Below are 16,675 nucleotides of genomic sequence, written 5' to 3' on the forward strand. Positions count from 1 at the left end.
ATTCAATTTACATAAAATTTTCACAGTGGGATGTGCTATTTGATAGCGTGGACCGTAATGAGCAATTAGCAGGCAAGGATCGACATCACGTGACGGACACAGGAAGTGAAGCGTTTGTCCTTGCCGCAGTGCGCAAAACGCATGCAACGTGGAGATGTGCACTTGTTCAATGATCGCTCTCTCCACCAACCGCAACAGGCTTCAAATTGCCTGTGCTCGGCCCGTTAGTGCTACAACGTAGCCCTACTTCTAGTTGTTATCAAATAATGTTTGTGATTCTTTGTGAAGTTCCATCACCACTGACGAGTAGCACACTTCAATAACTTCACACAGCACCGAACTACAGGCAGGTTCATCACTTTTTTGGGTCCCCAGGAAACATTTCCGGTGTCGTTTTCGTTATTTGTGGCGCTTTTCTGTATTTGCGTGCTTTGGGACTTTATTTTGCAGCCCACGTGTCGTCAAATTGATGAAGTTGTTTTTTTGCATGTGTTTTGTTAATTTGCAGAGCGTTGAGCTCTCTCGGCCACCGTACAACACTATATAATCAGAATGGGACTTTTACTTCCGGAACCAGGCTGTTTGAGATCTACTCTCAAAAACAGAACCAGTCAGTCGAGTTGCCTTCCTGCCGAATATGCGCATTTCATTTCAGTAAATCCGTGAGGGCGGGTAGTTAAGGGCTGTTTTCTATGTTTGAGAAAAGGGCAAAAGGGCAAAAGCAGCTCAGTCTCATTCTCCGGCTCTCTCTCTGTGCAACAGGTATGTCTCCTCCACCACGTGTCTCTGTGCTGCGTGTCGTCACTTTGTCTTTTAGCTTTTAATGTCTCCACTCTGATGTGTATTCATGTAACTTCCTCTGCTGAGCCCGCGCTCTGTGCACTGACGGGTTTGACCTGTGAGGCGCTGATGCTAGCCTGGTTAGCCGCAGCAGGCCTCGGCCACGTGTTGCTTAGCGCGGGTTGAGATCAGCTCAGCTCAGCTCGGCTCGGCCTCGTCTCATCGCAGTGTGATGAAACAAATGTTGGTAGGGACATCTGACTACTGTGAGGAAACGCCAACTTTCTGACCGCGTGGGACACTGAGACACAAAGAGGCCGTTTTCACTGCAGAGCTCCTGCGCTGCCAGACTTTAGGGTGTGGACATGTTTTCAGTCAGAAGATGGCTGCATCTATTTCAATCAGTTTCGTGCTTAATCTGTTTTCCCATCTTTTTGCAGACTCGTCAGCGACATCGACTCAAAATGAAGGTGAACAGCACGTGGTAAGTAAAAGCTATTAGGTTAGATGGACAGTAGTTTCTGAAACTTCTCACTGAGTTTGAATCAGTAGTGATAAATAAAGATTAGTTCCAGTTACTCAAGATGGCGTCCCGGACCCCTTCAACTAACGTGCCCTTCTTTCCTCAGGCTCAAACGGGTGTTTCCAGGCGTTTGGACTCATCAAATGCATCCCTGGTAATTGTACTTTTTAAACTCTACTAATCCAAAATGGAAGTCGCTGATGATTTCAATTATAAGAGTAGTGGACAGAAGTGATTTCTGAGCAGCTTTAGATGGAGACTTCCGTTTCCGCTGTGCACCATGCTCTCGGTGTCACGTGGACAATACCAACATGCGCTTGTATCCGCAGGTTGGAGTATGATGCAGAGGTGTGAAGAAGCTGGGGATGATGAGGTAAAGCTCACGTTTTCTAAATGTCGATGGCTTCTGTTTCTCTTGAGGTGTTTGCAAATCTTTATTTAGCTATTGAACATTTCACCAGGCTCAAAGACAAGGCCTCAGTTGTTGGTCTTAAGTCTGACAATTGTATTTTATAACTTGCATCCTTTTATTAACAGGATCCATTAAATCTGAACCAGTTTAATAACTCTCAAATCTCTTAATTTACAAGTATTTGATTTTAGAGCCACATCTGAAAACTCAAAGTGCAGTCTTGGCTCCACTCTGACCACACCTCCAGAGAAGCATCGGTCTGCACGTGATCCCTGTGCTGCTGATGACATTTATTTGCTACTCTTGATCAAACGATGATGATACCAGCAACCACCATGTTTTATTATCTGAGGCACTGATGAGGCCGTGTCTGACGTCCTGAGATTCTTTCATGGCTCACGTATATATGTCTTGTTTCTGCAGGTGTGATCACACTGACTGAATTCACTCTTCGTTCACGACATTCAATAAGGTAACGAACTAGACTTTTATCTTGACATATTTGCCCCAAAACAAACTGTTAATGATGATTATTGTTAAACAATGGGAATCTCTCTGATAAAGGGTGAAAGAGAACTGTTTTCTGATGCAGTGCTGGTTTAGGAAAAGCTTGTATGTTTGCAGGTTTTTTTGTTTTCTCAACTTCTGGTGTTTGTCTTGCAGATGGTCTCGTGTTTGTGCATCTGGTCTGAACGCTCTAGTATGAGCTACTGGTGAGTTTAAGATTTTACCGGTTTAGTTTTGAAACTGGTCTGATACAATGATGATCCCATAGTTCAGCACAGTTAATCAATGAAGAAGAACTATTGTCTTTCGCTCCTATCTGATGTGTCGGCTTCTATGACCTCCAATGTCTCCTCAAATGGGATTTGGTTTTAATTGAATTTCTTGTTTATTTTCAGAAACCTCTCTGGCTACAGAATGCTATGGTGAGTGAGACTGAAGTTTTATCCTTAAATGAAGTTTGACACAATGATGATACCATAGTTCAGCAGATTTAACACTGAAGAAGATCTATTTGTCTTTTGCTCCTAGCTGATGTGTCACCTGTAATTGTCGTCTAGCCCAAACAGCTTATTATGCATACTAACGTCCACTCTGTTCTCCTCAGACATGTGACTTCTCCACCGACTAAACTTCCAGCCTTGTTGGTACGTCTCACATTCAAATCAAATGTTGCTAATGTTCAGGCGTGATGATTGTGAATCAGGTCGCTGATCCAGTTGAGGAAATATGTCATGTTTCTGATCTGATACTTGTTGCAAGAGATAAAATTGCTAGTTTCTGCAATCATCATAATTGAAGCTGTTTTTACTTTACAGATCTAATGGGATCTTGGGCAGTTGGGTGCAGAAGATGTCACACAAACAATGTGAGTATGAAAATAAAAACTGTAGAACCTCAGTCCCAGATGACAAGTGGAGCTGGACACAAACATGCCCTTTAGCTATCAGCAGGTAGTTGTCAAGACTGAAACTGCTAGTTGGCTTTTTTTCACTTTATATCAAATAAAAGGTATGTAGTTAGGCTAGAACTGCAGGATTTAATTGGGATACCTATTCATAATGTAAACTTATGTTGAGTGGAAATAAAAGTCAAATTGGAAAATGCATGAATTGGAGTAAATTCATTTACAACTGACACCAGCTCCATTTGCTGGTTGAACTCCACCTCATCTGGGTCTGAGCAAGCAGCTCTGGTTCATTAGTTGGGAACTTGGTTGGTTTTAGTGAACCTCATGATCCCTGTAGTCTGACCTTGTGATGACTAGATGACGACTGACTTGAAACCATGGAGTCTTGTTATATTAGCTCTATCTGATTTGGTCAACGTAGAAAGCTTCACCCCATGTATGTTGTGCATACTCATCTTATGCTGTTCTGTTGTCTGCAGGTTCTGATCGCTCTCTGAGATCCGACTGAACGGCCAAGACGAGGTTGACTGAGGTGAGCATTCAGAGAATTGCAAAATGGCTTTTGCTGGTTCAGTGATGTCTTTAACAAATGTCTGACCTGAACTTGTAATGTGGACAACATTGTTGCTGAGTAACCTGCAAACTTGAAGCTTAATAGACCAATCACTGACTTGTAATAAGGGTATTTCGGTCTCTTCTCCAGGAAAAGGCTGCATCTCTTGGGCTGACCTTGGTAAGTATTTCAAAGTCTATGACAAAGTGCCAATGTTGGTTTGATAGAAAATATTGACATGAAAATCTGCTTAAATGGACCACTACCTGTGATGACAAGATTCTGCCAAATGATATCTCTTGATTATACCTTACCGTTCCATATTTCTCTGAGGTTGTGGTCTAAAACAAATGTTTTGTTACTTGATACCTGGTTTTATTTTAAAAGACTTGTTTCTTTTCACAGAAAGCAGATGTAATGTCCCCTGGCCCTCAGACAGCCTGATGTTTTACTCTAAAGGTAAGTACAAGCCTGCTAGAGTACAATATCTGAGTCGTGATGATATCAAATAGACTTTATTGTTCTGGATATTAAAACAAAGCTGCCTCTTTTTCAGATTCTGTGGTATTATGGCGACCGGAGTTTGACCTGCAGACAATTTAATATCTCTTGGCAAATGTGTTTTCAACATTGTTGCAATAAAATACTCAAAACGAAATATTGATGTTGTTTTTTTTGGAAAAATATGGAAATTGTGTTTTAAAGTATAATTGACTCAACTACAGAGCTGGTCAGTGATTGGAAGTCTTCATTGTGCCAGAAATCAATGATAAAATGCAATGTGATTGCAAAAATGTAAACAAGACTCATTTTAACTTAAGTAGGTTACTTAAGTCAGTTTGTAGGGATTATGCAAAACCTCAACTGATAGCCATGAAATAGTGTGGGGTCAGGCATGTCTCAAAGAACCCGTTACATTTGTGTGGATCTGGGGTATTTGATATAACGTTAGGACGTTTTTTTGCCTCTTACTGATCTCAAAAGAATTTGGCTATGGGGTAATTTGTCTGATGTGTGGGAAATGAGATAATGTTTTTTATATTGAATGTGCTTAGTTTTTAATCAGTTACAACCTAAGCCTTAAGCTCATCTATTGAATGGGCCTTGTTTTTCTGTTTAATTTTCATGTGCACTTTCAGGTTCCAGCTTTCAATTATAAAAATTGACATGGCAAGAAATCAACAGCATGAACAAATGCGTGATTCTTAAACTCTTCAAGCTAACAGCTACTCATAATGAACCCAACATTAAATCAAGGTCAAATAAAGACAGTAGGCAAACTGATCCCTTTTTTAAAAAAATTTATTACATTTCTTGAGCACGTGCTCGTCTCTAGACTTCTGAGGACACGCATTGACATGATTCATTCTCTAACCTTTACCATTGCAACTAAATACCTAACCTGAATCTACTTATAGCCCAAATCTACCTCTAACTCTAAAATCAAGTCTTAACCCTCAAACAACCCATTGACTGTGAGGACCAGGCAAAACCACCCCACAATGATGAATTGAACCAAGATGGGCCATTATAACTAGATAGACATGCACACACACACACACACACACACACACACACACACACACACAGAGCTATGCTTCAGACTTTACCTTGACTTCCATTCATAATGGACAGCCTAACGTAATCCTTCTACTTTAACCTGACAACAATCCACATCTGATCTTTAACCTTAACCAGGAACACAGAAATGAAGTTTGGCCTCATCAGGTCTGAGCTTTGGTCCCGTCAGGTCTACTGGTCCTGACAAGGTCAATGTTTATACTGGAAAAGACCTAAACATTTGTACACACACAAAATCACATATTGATTAACAGACATTTTCTGAGATAAGATTGTATGTGTGTGGGTGTATTAGCTTAAAAAATATGTTCCAGTAAAAAACATACAGGAGTGAGAACTACCATTAAGGCAGTTTTAGTATTTCAGCAGGTGTTTATGTGTCATTTCGCTGAGCAGTGTTTCACTTCGCCCACCCTTGTGGTCTATTTGCGGGTGGCAACCGACATCAAGGTGCATTAGCGCCATCTACTGTTTAAATCACGATGGTTGAAAAAGATTAAAATAAAAGAATTGTGACGAAAAGAAGAAAGAAAATTCACATAAAAGAAAATAAATCACTACAAAGGCATGAAGTTGATTGTGTGGCTTTATTCGAATTAGACATCAAAGCCGTGTGTGAGGTATATAGGCCGTGTGAGAGGTATATAGGCCGTGTGAGAGGTATATAGGCTGTGTGAGAGGTATATAGGCACACAGCTTCATCACTTCAGTCACATTAACCTTTTGTGAGGAGCACTTGGCTAAAATCTTTGCGTGATTACAGAGATTAACACTTTATAAAGATTTTAACATTTTGCCGAAACGGACATCAGCTTCCCTGGATCAAACCTAAGTAAGTTGAATTTTTTCCAGCTGACACTTGTTGACTTAAGCAGATTAAGTATGTTATTACAATGTTGTTACAATTTGAGCTTGATGGGAGTAAAACGTTGAGAAAAGATATTTTCATGTGTCATTAGTAGTTTTATCTTCTATATATTTTACTTAGTGTACAATGTGGGCATGATTTTGAATCGTGAACAATAAATATGTAGATATAGTGTTAGGAGTATAGTAATAGAAGAGAGAAATAATTATCGGCCTGTAATGAATCTTTGATTGAAGCAGTACTTTTTTGTGTGGCTTTGTGTCTAACTTCCTTCTTTTCTATTCTCCTGACAAGTGTGAAAAATCAACAGGAGAACTATTCTGTCACCATGTCTCAAAACAGTGAGTTAGAAATCAGTGTAGGAGACCTGATCCCCTCCCCCACTACACAGTACCAGGCACAGACAATCCTGGGCAATGGCGTCTATGGAGTGGTCATCCAATGCAGGAATGTGACCACCGATGAAACGGTGGCTTTAAAAATGATCAAAAGCATGGAAAACATTGACTGCGCCAAGGAAGAGGAGGTCACCCTTCAAACCATGAAGGCGCTCCACTCAGACAGGTTCAACATCGTCAGATTCAACGAGTCATTCACCTACAAGGGACATTACTGTCTTGTGTTTGAGCACCTGGATATGGATCTGCAGAAATTCAAGCAGATCAGCCCGGGTCAACACCTTCAGCTGAAGCAGATCCGCCCCATTCTACAGCAGGTTTGTTTTTTAAACTCAAGCTCTTACACTAACTGCTTTGTAGGGTGAAGGGTAAACTTGGTCGCTAAAATGTGTCTGTTATGGTTGTTGTTGAGGAAATAACTCTGTAGCTCATGATTATTATTATGTTTTTCATGATTTCAGCTGGCTACATCCTTGGAATTTCTGAACAGCGCAGGGATCATTCATGCCGATTTGAAGCCAGATAACATCATGTTGGTGGATCATGTCAGGAAGCCACTCAAAGTTAAAGTCATTGACTTTGGTTTAGCCTTCGATGATCCTGAGGAACAGATCGGTGATCTCCTCCAGCCTTTGTGGTACAGGTAGGTAACTGACAGCACATCTGTATACCTGGGACAGCTGTGTTTGCTGTAATTAATTAGACAAGTCCTGTACGCTGGCATGTCAGGTTTATGTCTCAGAAACGGACAGTAACATATTGACAGTAACAAGGAGTTTAGTACATTTTAAAACCTCAGTAATATGTTTGTGTTTCTTATCCTAAGATCTCCTGAGGTTCTATATAAAGAGCCTTTCAGCGGGGCCATCGATGTATGGTCTCTCGGATGTATTGCTGCTGAGCTGTCTACGGGCAGACCACTGTTCCCAGCCTCTAATGAGAATGAATTGGTCAGTATCTGCACTTAAATCACAACAAACACGTACAGTTCTGCCGTGATGTTTGTGTATTTTTAAATCCACACACTTGATTATTATAGTGAGAGGGTTTCCAGTAGAAGTTCACTGATTTCTACTATTTTACTAATGAGACAAATCAGAGACACTTCATCCATATGTCTCAGTAATAGAAGTGCACCTGATGTACATGATCAACAATGTAAACTTGAAGTTAACTAACTCTCACAATGTTGTGTTTTCTCCACAGATGAGGCAATTTGCGTTTGCAATTAGAGATCCAGAGCATGAAGGAAACTTCCTACCTCATGCGTTCTGGCCAAGACGCTGGATGGAAGGCAGATTTATGGTAAGAAAGTAGTTTACAACCACTTAGCTGGCTCCACTAGCTCACTAATTATGGTGTCTTTCCTTCAGTCTGTGTTTCTTTCCCCTGTGCCATCCACTGCAAACTATCACAATGAAACAATTCTTCATTTCAGTCAATAGTTTCAATTCTCGTTTGTGATCAACAGCCTGGATGAATTTATAACAGCACAACCTTTTCATAATCCAAACACGAGGACATGTAACAATGTTGGTTTTCCTCATCTTGTTAAAGGGGACTCATCCGCTCGGGGGAGAAGACGTCCAAGCAGAATACTGTGACCTGCAGTGCTTTATTGACCTAATGACTCAGATGCTGATGATGAGTCAGCATAGAAGAATTACCCCCAGCAGAATGCTCCAGCATCCTTTCATCACGATGAGCCACCTTCAGGGTTCATTCAGAAACAGCCTCTAGTAAGTTTGTGCTTAGATGGTCTGTGTAAGTCTGTGCTGATAGACATGGGTAAAAAATATCTGAGATATAAGGTGATTAAGGTGTTTGGCTCAGCAGTTTCATTTGTCTTCCAGTGTGAAGTCATGTAAGGATCTGATGGACATCTGTCAGGATCCAAGCTCTGACGATGGAGGACATGGAGACCAGGTGATCCTTCAAATGTCCCTGAAGGAGGACGCCTCCAGCAGCACTGCCAGCCCAGCCAAGGAGCGCAGCCCTGCTGGGATGACAGATGAGAAGCATTCAAAAATGAATGCAAAGCGTGGCACCATGTGAGTGTTTGAAATATCTTCCTGTCTTGATCGTTTTATATTGTAGAAGAACAGTTCAACATTTTGGTAAATATTCTTGTTTTTTGCTCAGAGTTTAATGGGAAGAATGATAAAACTCTCATTAACTATGGATCTGCAGCCAAGTGCAGTTTAGAATGTGCATTTTTAGAAATGTCAAATCACTGCTTTAAGATCAAGAATTAAATTATTTTCTTATCCACATCACAGACCAGAAGACTCCCAAGCAAAGGTCAGAAGGAGTGAGCGACTGGCAGCCAATCGAAAAGGCACAAGTGGGCAAACGGGCCCAATCAGGATGAGGATGCGAAAGAGACACGATCCCACAGGGATGGGAACCCCTCGACAAAGACGACAAACATGAGCCTCAGAAAAGGACGGACCTTGTGAGAGGCAACAAAAAGTCAGAAGCTGCCCCCTCCAACTCAACCAACGTTCATTCCCCAAGAAGAGGATGAGGGACGAAGAGGAGGTGCCAGTGTTGGACAAAACGTGACGGACACAGGAAGTGAAGCGTTTGTCCTTGGCGCAGTGCGCAAAACGCATGCAACGTGGAGACGTGCACTTGTTCAATGATCGCTCTCTCCACTAACCGCAACAGGCTTCAAACTGCCTGTGCTCGGCCCGTTAGTGCTACAACGTAGCCCTAGTTATGATTATTATTACTGCTGACGGACACATCTTTTATTGCTCACAGGTCAAACTATATAAAACCTTTTCATTATGATGTTGTTTCTACAACATCAAATTCCCAATATGGATGTGCAGTTACAGAAGTAGATGAACAAAAACCTATTTCAAATCTTATGCAAAGCTGTGTGTACCTCAATATAGCAATGCTTACTTTTTCATACTGTAAAACCCCTTCTCTTAATAATGTCATCATGATGTCATTTATACCATATGATTGGACAAATGATTGGTTCATCTAAAAAAACTGTAGATTATGTCTCTTATCATTTTGGTTGCAAAAGTAAATGGATTCCTTATATGATGTAATTTCCTGACATCATAGACGACTACATAATTCCTACAATAAGACTATAAAGTACTTGTAGATGAGCTTTCGTATCTATAGTCCTAATCTACACAGAAATACCTGGAAAATAAAAATTTTGAACAATGCACAACATCATTTTGACTTTTTTGTGATTTCTTTATGACATCAAATTATTTCATAGAGGATCATTCTCTGACCAAGCCATAGATTATGCTTACATTTTTTGTGAACATTTTGTTTTTCAGAATATGTTTTTCTTAAACTTGACCTTTCACTGATCAGCTACAATAATTCACCATCCGGGGTAATCCTCCTGAGTATTACTACCACCAAGTTTGTTGAGAATCCATCCACCCATTCTTATTTTGTACACACACACACAGGTGCAGACAATACCCTGCTTGTATGGTGATGCTGTTTCACATTATGCACTATAGTTAACCCAGTTTAACCACAGTGCCAGTAATGCTGCTCAATCATAACTGATTCAATCTTTTTATTTAAAGTTCTTAGAAATCCACATTTCGGCACATGCACATTATTTGTGATGAAGTTGCAGGAAAGATTTCCTTCTGATGACTCTTCCATGTAGACATTATTAGTCCATCACACATGCAATTTTATCTGAAAGTTTAATCCTATATCTTGTCTTAACTTTTTCATGTCCCCTTAACTTCCATTTCCTGATGACATTACATTTTGGTACCATTTCATATTGTTTGCTGCATCTGTTGTAGTCATTTCTTTTTTATGTGCAAGAATCATTCATCAGATGAAGATGTTTTTGGAACTTTGTTCTGCTAAACCGAGCAGCAGGGACTACAAACTAATAGATTATAGCATTGCTATAACTATGTATATGAACTAAACAAATTTCAGTGAATTCAGTGTTACATATTTCAGTTAAACACATTAATATTGTAAAGACTGCAACAATAAGTGCTGACGCACGGATTCAAGTGTGGAGGAAACTAGCTAACAACAAAAAATGTTCATCTGTCCAGGAGCAGCACTGTGCACATTTGGTTGGGTCTGATGTGTGTGTGTCCATGCACAGGCTGTTACTTTTGCCATCTATGCATTTGGGCATATTGAGCAGCGTAAGACTGTCTGCTGGTGTGCTGAGCCTCCTCGATTTCTGATTCATACATCTCATCCTCTTCTTCCTCGTCTTCTTCTTCCTCATCCTCCTCTTCCTCCTCAGGTTCCGCTTCCTCCATACCTCTTTGACGTTGTAAGGTACTACGAGACTGCAAATGAAAAGTGTCAGGTTAATTGAGTGATGTGCTTTAGACAGCAGCTCAAAGTTAGATTTGCTATGTTACCATGGAAACAGAGATATTAGGTCTCACCCTCCTGGCTTTTTCTGGGAACTGACTGAGTGGTTGCCTGCTGTTTAGGCCTATAGTGAGAGCCTGCATTGGCCTGAGGCTTTGGCCTTTGGGGAAGGCCGCAGGAGGACTTGGGTAGCGGCTCATGAGTGGAGAAGAGTGGCTGCTCAGAGGGGTATCCAGGCGCCCAGCCAGAGAATCAGACATCATGAGCCGTCCACTAAACAGCTGTGGAGACAGGAAGACAGTCACATGCCTCCTCCAAAAAACATAGGCAGAGTTTCCCTTTTTTTTTTTTTTTCTCACTATCAGGAAATCTAACGATCCACAATGTAACAAACTGTATTCACACCATTTAACACATAATCTGGTTATAGTGATAATAAGTCAATATGCCAAATGTGGCCGTAAACAGTAATCTAATTACAAATCCAGATGCAGAGCAACGTTGTTAGGCATTCAAAGTTGTGTACCTGAACACTCTCTTTGAGCTTGAAAAGAAAAATAATAATAATAATAATCTCCAGAGTTGAGAGCTTGTCTGAAAGCAGTTTATGTTAAGTGCCGTGAGATAATCTTTTGGAGTTATTTGGTGCTATAAAACAAAACTGAACTGAATTAAATGCTACAACTACAATATTCACCACCTGCTATCTGACTGAGTGGTAAACACACATTTAGTTAAAGTGTTATCTACTGTATGTAGGATCTGGAGGTATCATCAAATACCTCTAGATCCTTTTGAACATTCATGGCCTCCAGGTTCTGGTTGGTGTGTGTATAGACCTCCAGTGCTTTAGCATGGAAGAGCATCTCCACCGTGATGAAGTCTGTGAAAATCTTCTGCCAAAAAAGAACAAAGCAATGTTGTCAAACACTGATCCTTTAGGATGCACATCTGGGATGTACAGTTAGTGTGTGTGTGCGTGCGTGCATGTGAGACAGAGACCAACTTTGATATCCTCCAGTTTCTGTCTCTGGAAGTCTGTGATGGTCGCCTCTACTTGTCTGATGCTGTGCTGAGCATTGTTTGAAGCCTTCTGAGCATTAACTTCAGCCTGTCGGTGAAATGCAGTAACACAGTTTTACCTCACGTCTCTATGAGGTGCTAAAAGGCCCATAAATGTGATAGTTTTTATAAGATAATCATGAAATCATTACCTGGGACTGAAAGTTATTGTCAAGGAAATATTGTCAAAATTCATTCTCCATGTTGTTCTCATTTGAATGTGTTCGCATCTATGTGTGAAATGAATCTTATATTGTATGTTGCACATTGTGTGTTAGACAAATCTACATCGGTAGAACATTGGTTTTCAAATAACTAAATACAAATTTCATGTTTTATGAGTATTTTTAGTTTTCAGTTAAACTTTTGAATTGGCTACATTTATGTAACAGCTTAAAAACAACCAGGTTTTCACAACTTTGGACCCATATAAAAAAGAAGTCTAGCTCTAACTAAGTGAACAGCTGATAACAAGTCATCGTAGCTGCAATTTATTCAAACTATAACAGTGCCTGCTTTAAGCTTGCCTGTTTACTTGGCCTTTGTTAAGAATTAGTCCTTGTTATTAGTGAGTCCTGCTCAAACAGTTCGACAATATACTGTCACTTTTTTTATTGTTTATGTGCTGGATGTTGTCTGCAAAGGTTTTATATACAATCTTAAGGCAGAGTGAAGTTTGAAAACATTGTGTTTATCATACCTGATTTATCTGCAATTTTATACTCAATGTTGTTTATGAAATGAAACTGAATTTGCTTTATCACTGTTTACACTTTTATATACGTTTGAATCATTGACTGAATGTTTTTTTCACACATTGCATGTGGCTATTTCAGAGACCTGGTAAGCAAGCCACACAATCTTCATGCCCTAGGTCTTAACTTTTCAAAATAAAAGATCTGTAATCCCACTCAGTATGAGAAATTACAGCAAAAGTTGAATGTTGTGAAGACTGGAGGTGGTTGATTGCCTCAAACTGACCACTGCAATTCACATGACCACTAAAAATACACCTTCCAAGTGTAAAGGGTTAGGGCAAGACATGCATTCCACATACAGACAGACACAGACAGACATGAGTTGACTAAGATTGGTTGAGCCACTACATCACTATTTAACAGTTTTGGAATAATAATTTACGTTTGGACATTTTTTTTTTATTCCACACTGTCTGAAAGTGTCAGATACTGTATCAATATTATGTTTTAGCTCGCACCATCTCTTCATCAAAGCTACGTGATGTTTATACTACGTGTTTTATGGCTATATCTAACTGAAATATACAAAATATCTAGTGTATCATTTTGAGCATATTCCTTCAACCTTCAGTCAGATAAATTGGGTCAATTTGGGGAGCTTTAGTGTATCCTCAAGAATCTTTTGATCAATGTTTGATGGCCTGTTATGAGTTCGTCACATTATGGAGGTTTTGTAAGTCAATAAAATAAATGTTGCATGATTACATGGTGATTAATCCAATTATATGAATTGGTATGTGAAGGATACAATGCTCTGTCGGTCTGCTGGGTTCCTCAGCCTGATTTTCTCCAGCTTCTGCATCTCCTTCAGCTCTCTGTTCAGATCAGTGTTGAACTTCTTCAGATCAGCCTGGATGGAAAATACAATGTCACCTCACACCACATACAACACAAAGGCCAGTAAGAAGTCATAGACATCAGAAGACTAAAGTAGCACCGATTGTTTGATCAAATTTAGAAGGCTGGACTTTGGGATTGAGTGTTTTGTCAGACGGGCAGTAAAGGCTGATTTACTGTTTTGCTGATCCCTTCTTAACTTCAGTTGTATCACAAGGACGTATAGAGGTCATATTAATTACAGTAGAATCTCACTGTAGTGCTAAAAACTCTCAAGTCAAGTGAGGTCGTCAGATTTATTTATACAGCACATTAAAAACAACAGGAGGTGTAGTGCTTTATAATAATGGCAAAGGAAAGAAATACAATCATTGGTAAAAAGAAATTAAGTACTAGTTTTTTTACAATGTTATCTTTATTATGATTTGGTTATTGTCTTCAATGCTACATTTGTCAACCCATATAGATGTCAGGCCAATAAAGTTTACTAAAATCAAAATGATTATGTGTGTTCTCTGCGTCGCCAGGGTCTGAAACATCTAAGTTCATTTATGATTGCATTAACAATGGTCATAGACTGAAATAACAATTTGGTCGTGGACTCATAGACTAAAAGGCATTTTGTCTGTGAATGCCACATGTAATTACTGCTGTGCATGTACAATATCCAGAGAAGTGTGTCCACTGGTTTTTCTCAAACTATATGAAACTAATGAAAACCGATGAAGTGAGATGTTTTTGTCTTTAGAGGTGAAAATAGGGGTGCGTTTGAATAGTCCATTTTGCTTAGGAACCTTCCTAACTGAGTGAAATGACCTGGAAGTATTTCAGTGGCCACCATAATAAGAGCTGTTCGAATTCTCTTAAGGATAAGCAAAGGAGCGTCAATGCTTCCTAACTTATCTCCTTCAGCATTGACAAACCAAATAACTAAACCCAAATATAAAAGTCCTTTTAATCCCCAGACTGTGGAATGCACTCGGAAAAAAAAATGTCTCCACTTATGTAAGGTTTTTTCCACATATATATCCTTCACATTATCATATTATTTCAACATTTACGTCCTGTTGGTTTTATTTTAATTTTCAATTCAAGGTCTTTAGTTTCTTCCTGTGAGTAGGTAATGATTAAATGTTCACTTAGTATAAAATGAAAACCTATTTTCTCAGAACGTGCCATTCTGTTTGGACAGGAAACTTTATTATACCTGTCAGTGCACAGCGTACAGCACAGAGTACCGTGCATTTTGTGAGTACCTTCTGTTATACAGAAAGTTTGTTGGGTTTTTTTAAACACTGAGTGTAAGTTGAGTCGGATTTTCTCCTTTCCTAACTCCTTAAGGCTTCTCCTTCACATCTTTCCTGGACCTCGTGACATACTCCATCAGGGTCAAGGAATAGTGGTTAGTAAAGGAGATTATTTTGAATTTCCGAACGCAACCTTTGTGTCAAGTACATTCATTTTAATGAGAAACTCAGCTTGAACAAGTTCCATCTTTCCTTTGGACTGAAGTATTTCTTTATTAAGTAAGTGTAAGCATTTACTTTCCTATCACAATAAAGCTATAAATATTCCAAAAACTGCTCTTCGAAAAGGGAAAGTCATTTTATAATCATGTCAATAAAGTAGTCAACTAGTATTCGTATTAATAGAAAATATCTAAATCAAAACTCACCCTTTTACTTTTCACTATGTCTCCATAGGCTTTCAGAGGAGCAACAACTCTTGTCTCTAGTCTCTCCACCTGCAATGATAAATGTTCATCATGAAGGCAACACTGTGTTAAAGAGTCATGAAATAAAACACAGTGATGCAGTGATAACTGCAGTGTTCCTGACCTGAGCCTGCCTGTAGTCCTGGACCATGGCTAAATCTTCTGCCAGGTTTTTCAGGCCGATCTGGAGCTCTGGGCCCTCTGTGCTGGAGAAGTCGAAGAGCTGAGCCACCAGCAGGTCGGCCTTGTCTCTGAGCTTAGCTGTCTTCCTGGTGTAGGAGCCCAGCAGGTAGCAGATCTCACCCAGGTACTTCTCAGCATGTTTCACTGTCTGCTCCATGCTCTTCACTTGGATGTCCCGGCTTTGACAAATCAGCAGGAAAAAAGGTGCAAGTATACGATTTTAGTGATACTTCGGATACTTCGGATAATTTGAAACATACAAGATCTCCTACCTGGAGAAGAGGCTGGTCATATTTGTTCTGTTGTAATCTCTGCGTCTCCTCTGCTCTGTTGTTTGCCTCAGCTGGTTCTCACCTGCACCAGGTAACAGGACACCGTTGCCGTGGAAACGGCAACAACAGATGGTGACTTTTAGCAGTGAGAGTGGTGTAAGTGATGCTCTTTGCCACATGATGGCAGCACTGTATTATTATGGCCCTCCACATATCATTCTTTGTGTATCGTATTCTCCCCAGCTACCACTGGGGAGATCAGGCTACATTCTTCAACCCTCAACTGTCCAGTGTTGGTGATTCACCTGCAGGTTGGACCTGTTGTTCATTCTGAAATGCTGCTCATCACAGTTGTGAAGAGTGGTTATCTGAGTTACTTTAATCTTTTCAAAGATGTCTGGCCATTCTCCCCTGATCTCTCCAATTAACCCTGTTTCCAAATGCTGCTCACTGGATGTTTTTGTGTTTTTAACCACACTTGTGTGAGAATCCCAGGAGGTTAGGTGAGGCATCAAGTTAAGCTTCTGACCTGTATATGCACTTATCTGCCGCCACATAGTGAAGCACTGACTGGATCATTTAAAAAATAAGTAGGTTTACTTCTGATCAGTGCTTGCAAGTCATCCACGCAGCAATACCTCCACTTGCTGGTGGTTTGCAAGTACTACAAAATCCAAAGACTAGGAATAATACAGACTCTAGGAATAATAAGTGAGCATGTATCTAGGGAGCAAAGTGATCTATTGGGATAATACGGTGTTATAATCTCTTCAACATATTATGGGGCTTGATTTTTCAGGGCTTTGTTTGTGAGAAGCAAGATTTTTTCCATTTCCCTGTGTGGGCAATGTGCTCTGGGAACAATTCAATTATTCTTGATAATGGATGAAAACTTAACTTGGAAATATAAGCGATGTATTTAGTGAAATCAAGAGATATGTAAACATTATAATTAAGAGCAACAAAAGTTAAG

General features: G+C 39.9%; 2 protein-coding genes, 1 long non-coding RNA gene and 8 other non-coding genes across 12 annotated transcripts; 10 read left to right on the forward strand and 1 right to left on the reverse strand.

The window, feature by feature from the left end:
• The first annotated feature begins 998 nt into the window (after nucleotides 1-998).
• LOC117754322 lies at nucleotides 999-1,078 on the forward strand. Its single transcript, XR_004612385.1, has one exon. It is a non-coding gene; the product is annotated as a small nucleolar RNA SNORD74 (small nucleolar RNA).
• A 141-nt stretch (nucleotides 1,079-1,219) lies between these two features.
• LOC117753640 lies at nucleotides 1,220-2,860 on the forward strand. The gene is made up of 7 exons (XR_004612279.1): nucleotides 1,220-1,264; nucleotides 1,410-1,457; nucleotides 1,633-1,676; nucleotides 2,139-2,187; nucleotides 2,379-2,428; nucleotides 2,618-2,644; nucleotides 2,827-2,860. It is a non-coding gene; the product is annotated as an uncharacterized LOC117753640 (long non-coding RNA).
• On the forward strand, nucleotides 1,496-1,564 carry LOC117754342. Its single transcript, XR_004612404.1, has one exon. It is a non-coding gene; the product is annotated as a small nucleolar RNA SNORD75 (small nucleolar RNA).
• Nucleotides 1,991-2,070, forward strand: LOC117754315. The gene has a single exon (XR_004612378.1). It is a non-coding gene; the product is annotated as a small nucleolar RNA SNORD24 (small nucleolar RNA).
• On the forward strand, nucleotides 2,231-2,309 carry LOC117754345. The gene has a single exon (XR_004612407.1). It is a non-coding gene; the product is annotated as a small nucleolar RNA SNORD79 (small nucleolar RNA).
• Nucleotides 2,468-2,550, forward strand: LOC117754330. The gene has a single exon (XR_004612393.1). It is a non-coding gene; the product is annotated as a small nucleolar RNA snR60/Z15/Z230/Z193/J17 (small nucleolar RNA).
• On the forward strand, nucleotides 2,680-2,762 carry LOC117754329. Its single transcript, XR_004612392.1, has one exon. It is a non-coding gene; the product is annotated as a small nucleolar RNA snR60/Z15/Z230/Z193/J17 (small nucleolar RNA).
• An 837-nt stretch (nucleotides 2,861-3,697) lies between the features above and the next one.
• Nucleotides 3,698-3,764, forward strand: LOC117754337. Its single transcript, XR_004612399.1, has one exon. It is a non-coding gene; the product is annotated as a small nucleolar RNA SNORD78 (small nucleolar RNA).
• Nucleotides 3,765-3,945: 181 nt separating this feature from the next.
• Nucleotides 3,946-4,018, forward strand: LOC117754317. Its single transcript, XR_004612380.1, has one exon. It is a non-coding gene; the product is annotated as a small nucleolar RNA SNORD47 (small nucleolar RNA).
• A 2,441-nt stretch (nucleotides 4,019-6,459) lies between these two features.
• LOC117754242 (homeodomain-interacting protein kinase 1-like) lies at nucleotides 6,460-8,009 on the forward strand. The gene is made up of 5 exons (XM_034573070.1): nucleotides 6,460-6,846; nucleotides 6,991-7,172; nucleotides 7,356-7,479; nucleotides 7,736-7,834; nucleotides 8,001-8,009. Exons 1-5 carry the CDS (start codon nucleotides 6,460-6,462, stop codon nucleotides 8,007-8,009), a joined length of 801 nt encoding a protein of 266 aa, XP_034428961.1.
• Nucleotides 8,010-9,822: 1,813 nt separating this feature from the next.
• On the reverse strand, nucleotides 9,823-15,897 carry LOC117753627 (protein FAM92B-like). 2 transcript variants are annotated; one of them, XM_034571828.1, is made up of 9 exons: nucleotides 15,703-15,897; nucleotides 15,372-15,609; nucleotides 15,209-15,277; nucleotides 13,445-13,546; nucleotides 12,091-12,096; nucleotides 11,883-11,987; nucleotides 11,659-11,769; nucleotides 10,951-11,157; nucleotides 9,823-10,848 (listed from the first exon to the last, which is right to left on the reverse strand). In XM_034571828.1, exons 1-9 carry the CDS (start codon nucleotides 15,879-15,881, stop codon nucleotides 10,660-10,662), a joined length of 1,206 nt encoding a protein of 401 aa, XP_034427719.1. In that variant the 5' UTR covers nucleotides 15,882-15,897; the 3' UTR covers nucleotides 9,823-10,659. The 2 variants fall into 2 exon arrangements, with proteins under 2 accessions (XP_034427719.1, XP_034427718.1); XM_034571827.1 differs by having other exon boundaries at nucleotides 9,824-10,848; nucleotides 11,659-11,772.
• Nucleotides 15,898-16,675: the final 778 nt, after the last annotated feature.

The sequence above is a fragment of the Hippoglossus hippoglossus genome, chromosome 20 (genome assembly GCF_009819705.1).
Source record: "Hippoglossus hippoglossus isolate fHipHip1 chromosome 20, fHipHip1.pri, whole genome shotgun sequence".
In the NCBI taxonomy this organism is placed as follows: domain Eukaryota; kingdom Metazoa; phylum Chordata; class Actinopteri; order Pleuronectiformes; family Pleuronectidae; genus Hippoglossus; species Hippoglossus hippoglossus.

Bases quoted from the DNA above. Each gene is read 5' to 3' on its own strand.
- LOC117754242 (XM_034573070.1), top strand. From the start codon at position 6,460: ATGTCTCAAAACAGTGAGTTAGAAATCAGTGTAGGAGACCTGATCCCC. The intron at 6,847-6,990 runs GTTTGTTTTTTA...TCATGATTTCAG, and splicing joins TCCGCCCCATTCTACAGCAG to CTGGCTACATCCTTGGAATT. The intron at 7,173-7,355 runs GTAGGTAACTGA...TCTTATCCTAAG, and splicing joins CTCCAGCCTTTGTGGTACAG to ATCTCCTGAGGTTCTATATA.
- LOC117753627 (XM_034571827.1), bottom strand. From the start codon at position 15,881: ATGTGGCAAAGAGCATCACTTACACCACTCTCACTGCTAAAAGTCACC. The intron at 13,547-15,208 runs GTGAGTTTTGAT...TTTTCCATCCAG, and splicing joins ACATAGTGAAAAGTAAAAGG to GCTGATCTGAAGAAGTTCAA. The intron at 10,849-10,950 runs GTGAGACCTAAT...TTTCATTTGCAG, and splicing joins TCCCAGAAAAAGCCAGGAGG to TCTCGTAGTACCTTACAACG.